The sequence below is a fragment of the Setaria italica genome, chromosome VI, assembly GCF_000263155.2.
Source record: "Setaria italica strain Yugu1 chromosome VI, Setaria_italica_v2.0, whole genome shotgun sequence".
Lineage (NCBI taxonomy): Eukaryota > Viridiplantae > Streptophyta > Magnoliopsida > Poales > Poaceae > Setaria > Setaria italica.
Window position 1 is genome coordinate 33475810 of NC_028455.1, and position 12454 is coordinate 33488263.

The following is a 12454-nucleotide window of genomic DNA, read 5'->3' on the forward strand; positions in this document are numbered from 1 at the left end:
GTCTTTTTCCTTTCCGTGCTTCTCCTTGTGTTTTTCCTTAAAAAGGTGACGCATATTCAATACTGGTTATCCTTCCTAGCTCTTCTGTGCATACTAAGAAAATATTACTAGATCTCATCATGAAACTATATTGCAGGTAGGGATCCTAATCAGGAGGTATATGTCACTTCAGGTATACTGAAATACACCGGAATCAGAATTTAAGATGCAAACCAAAATCTGCTCAAGCAGATCACATGGAAAATTTATTCCAAGTGATTTGGTTATTCAAGAAAAAAGGTCTGCACATCAAACTCTAGTACGTCCAGGTTAATTCAAGCACAATAGAAAGGTGCAGTAAAAAAAAGAAAACTGGAGCAGGTTGCAGCCTATTAAATGTTCAGAAATTTAAAAGGCTATGGTAGGGGTTATGGCTGCTTAGGTTAAGATTTGGAACGCGACCAAAAAAAAAAGAGTGAAGACTACTGCAAAAGTTCAATTCAAGTATTAATGTAGTGTTGGGGGTTTGATACAGTGACAATCAAGTATAATAAGTAATTGTGGTGCATAAGAATGTACAGGCTTACAAGCAATATTTCTTAACCATACAGCACAACTAGAGACTGAGGCATACAAATATCATATGTAAGTAATTTTGTTTGTCATAGCATATGGCACGACAATTTAGATATATACAAACATGTGAAAGAATATATGAATCTGAAATGAACTATATGTTTAAATTGTGCAATTATTTGTAGTTATATGAATGCCTAGTTTGACAAGAAAATGTTACAGATACCATAGGATACACTTTTAAGCAATGCGCAGGTCATGCCAACATTTTGTAGTCCTTGCTCACAAAAAGGGGTGTTGCTATAGAAAGGCAACTAGCCATCCCTGCCTACATTATAGGAGAACCATATGCCCAAGTATCCAACTTTTATACATTTTATATATTTTTTTAAAAAAGCAAATTGATAAACTGATAGCGAGAAAACAATATTAGGATATGTGACAAAGAAGCAGGACGTCCTTTCTAACTGTTTTTTTTCTTTCGTCCAAATACAGAAGCAGAACGTCCTTTCTAACTGTTTTTTTTCTTTCGTCCAAATACTGGGTGAGTTTCTCTGATGCAATGATGCTTTGTGGCATCTAATGCTTGCAAAACAAATGATCTGCTAACATTGCTCTTATTGCATTAGAACTCAAAGCCTATAGTGAGTTTCCCAAATATAGCCATTCTAGTATCATATTGATCTATCAAAGAACATCGAATAGAGTAACTACAGCTGGGTGGTTTGATCGGATCACTATTTGCTCATATTCATGAAATGCTAAAAATGCTTCTTAACTTCTGAACAACCCAGACAGATTCTTCTAAACAACACGGACACCAAATATGGTAAAAGGGCAAAAGATGACATCAATATGACAAGTTCAACTTCTGAACAGCTCAGACAGATTTTTTCCCCCTGCGACAAGCCTTTTTTCCGTCTTGAAGCATGGTCACTGCCTAGTTAGTCTAAAACAACACCCCAAGTTCTGTGAATCATCAGAGTGTGGTCTAGTTTGGCAAGCGATTTTCGAAGGGCACAGAGTATGAAGTATGAACCTTTTCAGCAGATCCTTGTGCTGCTGCTCACTCCTCGGCCTTGCTTCGTACCCTGGCAGCGGGAACGGGAAGCACCGCGACATCGTGCCACACCTCGTAGATCAACCACAAGACTGAATCCCCAATACAGCAGTTGAACCTGCAGTTCTCCAGACGGGTACCCAAAATCCCTCTCATCCACCATATCCCAGTTGGTGGCGCCTTCGGCAAAACCAGAGCACCACAGTACCACACCCCAGATACTCGAACCAATCCTGATTCTGTCCCTGCAGCGATCCAATCATCCAACTCCCCAATCGAGCCCAAAATCCAAATCCCTAGCAGGAGGTGCTGTGGTACAAAATCCGCGTGCTATCAGTCAAGAGCAGTAAGTGCAGTCCTCTTCCATCCGCTCACTCCCCGCCGCCGATCCCCACCCACAGCCACAGCAGGCGGAACGACTTCCCGGGCCCCGCGCCCCAGCCGGAGGCACCAGCCTCGCCGTAGACTCCGGCTCCGCCGACCGCTGCAGCGGCGCCGGAGACGCAGCGCATCAACGCGGAGCCCGGCACAACCCCAGCCGCTTAAAGCCGTACACCGCAGAAGCTTCCGGAAAGCAGCAGGGAGCAGGAGGCCCGAAGCAGCTTTCGGGGGAAAACAGCAGCAGGCCCCCGCGGCCGCGCGAGCAGGTCGGGGCAGTGGCGTGGTCCCGGCGGCGGCGCCGTCCGGTCCGCCGGTCGCGGGGAGGCTCGTGGGCGGCTCGTTCCACCTGGCGTGGGAGGTTCCGTGAGGACGAATCGGGCTGGCTCCGCTGCTCTGCTCTCGCTCGGAGCTCTCTGCTGGCCGGGTTGGTTTGCTTCTGCTTCACCGCACCCAACCAGCCAAGGCGGCGACGTCCACTTCTGAAACGTTGCGTGCGGAGACGTGGGGCGAACCCCATTCCGGCGACAGGTGTCGGGATGCCGGCTGCTCCCACCCGTCTCGTGCTGGTTCGTTGGGCAATTCCGTCTGTTCACTTGTTTAATTCGGCTGCGTTCCGTGGGCCGCGCGGACTGGACTGGAAACGTTTGCCGGATGGGCTTTAACTGAACCAAGACCGCAGTTAGCCCATATTGTTGTGGTTCGTGATGACTTTTGGGCCGCTTAATTTTTTCAGGAGGGAGAGTGTGTTTTTGGGGGCGGTCGGGAGTCACCGAGTCAGGATCAATCGAGCATGCAGAAAAGGGCACTGTTCCACAACTCTGGATCCAGAGTGAGTTGGTGTTCTAGGCGTAGATCCTTAGATTAGTGGGTACTAGGACCACCCCAATTTCCAACAGGCACGAAGAGAGGTCCTCGGTTGCCTCACGAGCTTCGGTCGGTGGATGCAGGTGGCTCGGCCAGATCAGAAGCGTTACCGTGCGGCTGTGCAGCACAAACGAAAAAAAGGCGTTGGCAAAAAAGAAGGGGCACTAGTGCTGTACTGCTGCAGGCAACGCAATGAAGAAACCTCTGTGAATCTGTGTGATGAGTGATAGCATACATTGGTTACCTCGATATCCTCGATGCTGGATCATGAAAAGCTCTTGTGAGATAGTGTTGTCTGATGCAAGATCTGCTGATAAAAAAGCGAAAGCTCGAGCTCATTCGTCCAATGATCCATGCATGGCTTCAACCACAAGGGACGAGACAGGAAAAAAGAGGCATGGCAGGTGTAGATGTACTGCAAGTCTGCAATGCAATACCACAAAGATAACAGCTCCAAATTAAAATCTAGCTTTTGCCACTAACCACTGAAGTGCAACTCCAAATGCTGATCTGGCCTATTCCTATTTTGATGGTCTGGAATTGGTACCGTGTTTTGAGTTTTGACAGACCAGGATTCCAATTCTCGTGGAATGGGAAGAGGGGGGGGAGAGGGGGGGGGGGGGGGTACATGTACTGCCTGTTCAGTTATTCAGTTATTATCATAAGAATCCTGGATGTGCAGGAATCCTATGGTTAAGTCACCTGTCCTGGAAAACAGCTTTCAATGCCCTTTCAGAAGTTAGACGCAACAGTAACAAGCACCAGCAAAATTGAATTCACTAACCAATTCTTAGGTTTATGGGTCAGGGGGTGGGCTGCTGGGGCATTGCTGCAGCCTAGCTGGGTTTCTTGGTGATGTACAGGCAAACCTATTTGGCATCATGAAAAGGTTAGAAGGAACAAACACACATGGGGTGAGCAATTAGCAGTCACTCAGGGTGGAACTAGTTGGAAAAGACAAGCTGCAAACTTGCAATCTCAGTGGTCAGGGTATTCAGATACACATGCAGCTGCATCCATGGCTCTTTTTGTCAGTGAAAAGTGAAAAGCTCAGGTCAGAATTTGCAAGTTGTGAAGCAACAAGGGGACCAGAGTTAGATGAGGTCAAACACCTCCCTAACCTCATGCTGATGCAAGTCAAAGACTGCTAAATCCTACAGCTCACCATGTCCATGGGGACCAAAGCTTCTTGTACAATAGTGACAATAAAACCAGCCAGGCCTAGTTGTACAGTACCAGGCCAGGCCAGTGGGCATTGGAGACTTTGTGTAGTTGTATGTATTGTAGCTCAAGTGGTACCAGTAGATTGTACTAATTTATCATGCTGTCACTGAGTACTTAGAAGGACTGATTAGTTGGAAAGTTGCAGTGTAGCTCATTGTAGTAATGCTGCTTTTATCACCTGACCTTTTTGACATCAAGCAGGTGAGAACGGGAGTGCAATGACAGTTGCCAGCATCAATCCTGAAGATGCCCAGTCCAGAATCAGATTCAAACTGTCTTCTTTTCGATGAAAAAGATTACCACAATTGAGACTTTGCTCTTTATCACCATAATTCAGACTGTCATTGCTCAAAAAAATTCAGAGTTTCAGATGCAGACTCTTAGTGCTCAAAAAGTTCAGAGTTTCAGAGACCTCGTTGCCACGATTCAGACTGTCAGTGCTCAAATATCAAGAGTTTCAGAGACATTGTTTCGGTATGTATCATGTATGTATGCATACTCAGTGGTTCTAGTGGAGATCGTGTTCACACTTCATTGGCTTGAAATTGCAGGTAGACGAGTGCCGTGGTGTGAACTATGAAGGCAGGAACTGAGTGGACAGGGATCGTCCTCACGGCATGCATGGGCACATGCATGGATAATGGGGCTAATCGCCATGGGAATGAGCGGATCTCCGTAGGAATCCGAGGTGCACTCACAGTGGAATGTCTTCTGTATTTCGTCATCCTTTCATATCACTATTGCTAACTTTTCAAAAAAAAATAATCACTGTTGCTAATCCAACAATGCCTGTTTGGAATTCGAATCCAGTCATGCAGATAAAACAGTTCCAGTTCGCGCACAAATGCGGATCAGCCAGGTGTCCGCATAGGCAGGCACTGCAAAAACTGACGCTGCCTCTCGGTTCACACTGCCAAGAATTGCAGTGAGGATGATCGCACATACTTGATAAGGGCCCGTGTGGATGACCACAGATTTTGAGAATCCAAAATCCAAAATCTGATCGGCTTCCAAACAGGATAGATTTTGCCTCGAATTTTATGAAGCTAGATTATGAATTCTCAGAATCCCGGAATCCGGAGCGGACTAGCTTCCACTCAAAATCCAGATTCTTTGCATCCTAACTTGAACAGTTGCAAGAGACCAAGAAACCAAGGACTGTACCACCGTACAAGCTGTCCTTTTTCCCCGTCGTCTACACCATGCGAAAAAGGAGCTGTACCAAGGCCCAAACAAATTCATTTGCTGTCTGCTCTCACCAGCCACCAACCTCACGCAGTCACGCCGCATTGCAACAAAATTCAGAGAACAGAACGCGCAATCGCTCCACATGCAGTAAGATACCCTGGTGCAGAGAACCGCAACAAAAGGGCAAATGCAATGCCCGAATTTGCACAGGTTTATATATGGGGGAAAATGCAGGAACTGCATCAAGTCCACCGCCAAAACCTAAACAATGCAGTTTTGGCAGCCTGCAATCGCTTGGAGTTACATCAAGCGCCGCATCTTTGAGACTTTGAGTTCTTGGCATGATTCAAATGTGACAGTGAAATCTAGTATCTGACCAAAAAATAGTAATAATGTGAGCAGAATAATCTGAAGCAAAAGGAAGCCAGTGACCTCATCTTTGGTCAGCCATGGCTGTCCTTCGCTTTGCTCTGTTGTCTATCTATACCATACCCTCACTCTCTTTTTTTTTCTACTTTTTCTCAAGCTTAATTTAGCCATGGATCCTTTTCCCTGCCACTAAGCACCGCCATGGTAGCATGCATCATGAAGAAGCAAAGCGGCAAGGCTTAAACAAATAAGCACTTACAAAGTTACAGGACTCTGCTAGCTAGCCTCCAAGGACAAGAGAATGCATGCACACTTGGTGGAGGACGGCCGGGCCGGGGAACATGCCGCGGCCGCGGCGGCGCGGCAACTCACGATGCGGCAGACATGGCCATGGATTTCCTCTTGGTGGTCTTGCCGGCGAGGACATTGCTTCCCTTGATGTCGAGCTTGTAGTACTGCACGAACCACTCGACGAAATGCCGGAGGCCGGCTTCGAGCGAGGTGGCGGGGCGGTAGCCGAAGTCGCGGGAGGCGTGGCTGACGTTGGCGTGCGTGAAGGGCACATCGCCGTTGCTCGGCATGGTGACGACGCGCTTGTGCGCCTTCTTGCCGAGGAGCTTCTCGAGGATGGCGACCATGCGGGTGACGGGCACCGGCGAGGTGTTGCCGAGGTTGTACACGCGGAGGGGCGCAGGGCCCCTCTTCTTGCCGGACTTGGAGCCCGTGCTCCTGCCGGCCGTGTCGAGCGCGCCGAGGCATCCCTTGACGACGTCGTCGATGTAGGTGAAGTCGCGGCGCGCGTCGGCGCCGTCGGCGGCGCGGAAGAGCGTGATGGGCTCGCCGGCGACGATGCTGCGTGCGAATGAGAAGTATGCCATGTCGGGGCGTCCCCACGGCCCGTAGACGGTGAAGAAGCGGAGCCCCGTGATGGAGAGCCCGTAGATGTGGTTGTACGCGTGCGCGATGGCCTCGCCGGCCTTCTTGGTGGCCGCGTACAGCGACGCGGGCCGGTCCGTGCGATGCTCCTCGGAGAAGGGCGCGTCGGTGTTGAGCCCGTACACCGACGACGACGACGCCCACACGACGGCCGGCTGCGGGTCGGCGTGCTTCGCCGCGGCCTCGAAGACGCTGACGAGCCCGGCGACGTTGGAGGCCACGTACGTCTGCGGCGCCCGCATCGCGTAGCGCACCCCGGCCTGCGCGGCGAGGTGGAGCACGTGGGTGAAGGGCGCCGCGGCGAAGAGCCGCTCCAGGAGCGCGCCGTCGTTGATGTCGGCGTCGAGCACCGCCACCCCGCGCGACGCCAGCAGCCGCTGCCGCGCGCGCTTCAGGGACGGGTCGTAGTAGGCGTTGAAGTTGTCGAGGCCGACCACGCCGTCCCCGCGCCCCCGGAGCGCAAGGGAGCAGTGCGCGCCCACGAACCCCGCGGCGCCGGTGACCAGCACGGAGAGCCCCCCGTCCCGCCGCGGCGTGGCGCTGCGCCGCACCTCACGCTCCCACGCCGCGCCCCCGTAGGAGGCGCCCGAGCCCAGCAGGCTCCGGTGCGACGACCGCGACCGCGGCGAGGACGACGAGCCGGAGGAGGAGGAGGAGGAGGGCGACGCGGAGGAGAGGGTGAAGGAGCGCGAGAGCAGGGACGGGTAGTGCACGGCGAAGAGGACGACGAGCGCGAGCGTGGCGAGGACCGTGGCGCGGAAGAGGAGGTGCGAGGACGCCGACACGAGCTGCTTGGCGCCCGACGCGCGGCGGAGCAGCACCGCGGCCCCCGCCGCGTGCCGCTCCAGCCTGACGCCCTTGGCGGCCGCGTCCACCACGCCGGCCGGCATCCTGCTGCGCTCGGCGGCGGAGCGGCGGGTGTGAGCTGGGTAGTACGGCGAAGCGAAGCGGGGAGCGAGCGAGCGAGCGAGCGAGAGGGGGAGTGAGCTGGAGAGTGAGAGTGCGATAGTGATGGGATCGTGATGAGAGCGAGAGCTTGAGATATAGCTGAAGCAGAGGTGGAGTGGAGGAGAGGGGGGCCGCGGGTTTGGTTGGTTGCGGCTGTGGTATATTAGGGTGGAGCTTAGCTTCCAAAACAGGTGTGGTTAGCTCGGGAGGAGGGGATCACCGCGTCGGGGTGGGGATGTCATGTCGCGTCGCTCGCAGCCACTGTGTCAGAATTCACCGCGTGAGGGCTCGAGGCTGTGCGCGGGAATGAGTGAGCTGTTGTCCGCTTTCGCCAGGTAGCTGCCGGCCAATCAACATCACCCAAGTATCCAACTCAGAGCCTGCTCTCTCTCTTTTTTCTCTTGATAACCCAAGTATCCAAAAAACAGTGAAGATCTATTCTCAAGCTGTCTGCCTCTCTATCTACCCGAGTACTCGGTCCCAAAATAATAAATTGCACATCTGAGAAGTCAAATTTTTTAAATTTAATCAAAGTTTATAAAAAAAATACTACTATTTATGATGTATAATATACATAAGTATTATTAGATTGAGCATTGAGTATACTTTCGTGATAGATACAAATGTTTTTTTATATCCTTAGTCAAGTTTAAAATCGTGAAACGAGATGTGCGTTTATTTTGGGATGGAGTAAGCCGCTGAGTGTTTTTTCTTTACGTAGCGTGCAGGCTGTTTAAGCGTGGAGGTGAGAGTGAGACCGTAGGAGATGTCGGTGCTACCGTGCTAGTGAGTTTTTGCTGCTCTTTTCGAGCTGTGGTCTATCGTAGCCGTAGCCGAATGCCGTTCTCCTGTTTTCGGGGGCAGAAAAACTTTGACTTGGTGTTTTCTCCCCAATTGGGTGGTGGTGTAAAGCCGTGGTAGTTTAGCTTCTTGCAAGCGTAACATGGGCAGCATTGATTATGATAACCAATCAAGGATTCAATTCAAGGTCATCTTTGTTTCCTCATGATCATTGACCTTTTCTCATCTTTGCTAATACGTGGGGCGCTACGGCGGCTGTACTGTCGAGTACCGAGCTGGACGCCAGTTTGTAAAGCTGTGGGAACGGAAGGACTTGATGCTCGTAGCACGTAGTAGCCGAGAAGACTTTGATACCACTGGCTAGGAAGACTCTGATGCTTCAATGGACAGTGACGGAGCTTTTCGCAAATCATGGATGGAGTTTTAGTGGCAGACACTATCCTTTACTTGAATTTTTCCTTTTGTTTTGAGGAACTATGTGCTATAGTTCTCCTTTTGCTTTTGGCTTAATTCGTGGTTCTAACGTTGGACAGCTATATGTATCTACAGAGGATGGAATATTAATATATATTCTCCTTGTTTTAGAAAAAAAGAGAGGAAGGTTTGGGTTTCCATCGATGGATCTCTTCTGCTTTTCTCATCCCTCCCTTTGAGGAAAGTAGAGTGGAGGCTCCATACTTCACCAACGAAGATAAAGGAAAAGGCATTTTTTGATTGGAACGGGGAGATTGAACTTGCATCAAGTCATCGGTCCGCTTCAGAGTTCACCCGATTGACATTCTTTTATTTGCAGCTAGCCTTGTGTTTCAGGGGTGTATTTGGATACGAGATGCTAAACTTTAGTAGGGTCGTATCGGATGTTTGGATGCTAATTAGGAGAACTAAACATGAGCTAATTACAAAACTAATTGCACAGATGGAGTCTAATTACGAGACGAATCTATTAATGCTAATTAATCCATCATTAGCAATGGTTACTGTAGCACCACATTGTCAAATCATGGACTAATTAGGCTTAATAGATTCGTTCGCGAATCAGACTCCATCTGTGCAATTAATTTTATAATTAAACTATATTTAATGCTTCTAATTAGTGTCAAACATCCGACGTGACCGATAAAATTTAGAGGGGTATCCAAACCCCCCTTCAGTCGCGACGCTGTAGCACCCCTGAAGAATCAAAGAATGGCTCTGTGTTCTGCACGGTGTGTTGCGTCATTTCGTCCGTGTAGTAAAGTCAGGTGGTCACATTACATGATTCAAAACCAGAGTATTTTTTACGACAAAGGTCAGCAATCACGCATCAGCGGCTGATCGGCGACCAGTGTGCCCCGGATCGCACGCAGTGACGTGTGGGCCCACGCGGCGGAGGAAATGCTGCCGTGCCTCGGGAGTAGCGCCAAAGAGCAGAGGGCGGCGCACCCTTTTGACCAAATTACCACAATACCGCATGGTGTCCATCGCCATCGCCACGGTACTCCTCCTCCTGGAGCTGTACGGGATACGGATACGTCTACACTACTGCTGTACATACGCGGACTCGAGGTAGAGCAACTGCATTGACGTGTCATGAGTACCTACCACTCTGTAAACTGGGAAGCTGGAGTCGCCTGCGTGACTGTGGGCGCGTGCTCCTTTGTTACCGCTGTTTTGAGAGCCGGAACACGCGCGCAGACGCAGCAGCAGCTTCGGTCACGCAACGCCAACACGACGGAGCGGACAAGCCTCGGCTCGGCCCGGCTCAGCCCAGGTGCGCGCACGTTGGCGAACAGTTTCCCCGACGGCGATCCGGCGGCGATGGATCGACGGGTCGTCGGTGCCCTGATGAATGCTCTCGCTGGGGCCAGAGTCTCACAGCAGGTTCAGCTCATCACCAGCTGCCGCCGGGTTGGGTTTAAAGAGCCTCACATGCCCGATCGATCGGCACTGTGCCCCTGACTCACGGCCAACTCGGCGCGCGGCCGCGGGGTACCGCGTGTGCACGCTACCGTTTCTACGAAACAGGCGATCGGTCACTCGCGATGGATGGCAAACTTGCCAAAATTCAACTCGAATTCGTTTCTCCAAACAGCTGTTCTGCTCTGACGATTGCAGAGGCCAATTTGACTTTTGCAGAGAGATTTTGAATTACCCTGGCGAGGTGTACAGAACTCGTTGGATTGGAGGGCAGTAACTTTAAGGTATCTAGCTAGCCGACAGCCGGTCAGAAGGGATGCAGAAGTGACGCGCTTTACCGGGCAGAAAGTGAAACGCCACGGGATGTTTGTCGTCACTGTCCAGTAAGATCAACTGTCAACTGAGCTAGCTACTATACTAATCCTACCACTAGTTAATTAAATCAGCTAAACCAGCAGAGAGATTGCCTAGGTATTCGTAACCAGGTGACAACATGCACGGGATACCGCGTGGTAGATGCTACGTTCGTCGATCGCTGAATTTACTACAGGGATAGGAGTGATAGAGAAAGTCTGAACCTGGCGGCGGATTGGGCCCGGATTCTAGCTGGGCTTGCATGGGCTTACAACTGGGAGAGCCTGGATTGCCTGAATTTTTTGTTCGAGCTCGTCGTATGCGTGGATGCTGTCAGCGTTCAGAAGCAATGTCCATGATTCGGAAGAAAAGCAGCAAGGGTTAATTCAATTCGATCTCTACTACTACTACTAGTGATGCATGCAACCTAACACAGCATCAGCATCAGCATGAGAGAGAGAGAGAGAGAGTCGGTTCTGTCGGTGGCCTCTTCATCCTCGCCAGTGGCTCCACACTTCCGATTCCATGAACCATTGCATGCATCAAGCCTCGAACTGACCTTTCAGCTTTAGTAGCAGACAAAAACTCATGCACGGGGCATGTCCGCTTGTGCAAAGTTAATATGAAATGACAACGCCAATCATTTGCAATCTGTTCCAACTTCCGTGAACCAGAATCATCAGGTTAATAGCCCAGGTCACTTTATGTTGCAACTCAGAGATCCCGGTGTAACCGAATCACTTCAGTGCGTTTTGTAATGGGTTTGTGTCGCTCATCATCATCCGATTGCAATTACGGATTCCATAGCATCAGCTTTGTTGCTGCTGCTTGCTCTTTTCCAGTGACAGGAGATGAGGTGAGCAGCACGTCACCAGGCAGGCGGTGGCCCCAGGGGCCAGGCTCACACATGGTGCTACTGCTAGCTCAGTTGATGGAAGGTTCTCCCCTCTCTCTCTCTCTCTCTCTCATGGCTTTGTTTGGAAGCATCAGGGTTCAGGTTTACGGAGAACATGATGGTTGATGAGTGAGAAGTGTCTGAATCCACATTGCATGATTCCATTCGCTCATGCGTCCCTTATCAATATCCGGACAGGCCCAATCGAATCCAAATCCAATGCGGCATCTAGTCCGGTCCGGACACCGCCCTGCTGAGCTTTTCTGGACGAAGTGGGCAGCTTGGCCCTTTCTCGGAGGGAAAGAAATAAAGAGGAGGCATATTTTCATGTGCGTGATGAGATGAAAAGAAGATAATGCAAAAAGAAAAGGGAAATTCGACTGAAGTTGCCAAGGAGTCGAAGATTCAGCTTCACCGACAAGGGCTGAATCGAGCATTGTCGTCTCTCGGGCAATCACGCACAACTCTCCCCACTTTGGGCCTATGGAATTCTTGATTCTCTTGGGTGCGTGGGTGATCGAGGCCCAAACGGCCTGCGGCCCAAAACGCGCTTCTCCCCAAATTAGGACCAGTTTGGTTGGAGGTCAGGAGGATTTGCCTGGTGAAAAAAGCTGTGCCTGAGAACACTAACGAAATTATATTGCATCTTAGTTAGAGATTATGCATATATAATTAAATCAATCAATTCCTTTATTTTTAGTATTTCTGTATTCGTTATTTAGTTTTTTAAGAGATATTTGATTTTTTATAAAAATATATTTGATAAATATTCTATCTTTGCTCATCAATTTATAGAGAAAGAAAAAGAAAGCAGCGGTACCTAATTGGTGTGACCTCCCTAATGCCAGGCTTATCTGCTTGCCTGCGCCAGGCGTTCAAAAGCGAGTGCCGGAGCCAGGCAACTAGCGTTAATCTCCATTTAGGCACAGGCAGCACCATCGGTACTCAGGACCCCAACCAAACAAGGTGCAGGCAAGTCACAG

General features: G+C 50.3%; 1 protein-coding gene across 1 annotated transcript; it reads right to left on the bottom strand.

The window, feature by feature from the left end:
* Positions 1–5449: 5449 nt before the first annotated feature.
* On the bottom strand, positions 5450–7702 carry LOC101784504 (UDP-glucuronate 4-epimerase 6). Its single transcript, XM_004973913.4, has one exon. The coding sequence runs from the start codon at positions 7465–7467 to the stop codon at positions 6010–6012; it is 1458 nt and encodes a 485-aa protein (XP_004973970.1). The 5' UTR covers positions 7468–7702; the 3' UTR covers positions 5450–6009.
* Between the last annotated feature and the right edge of the window lie 4752 nt (positions 7703–12454).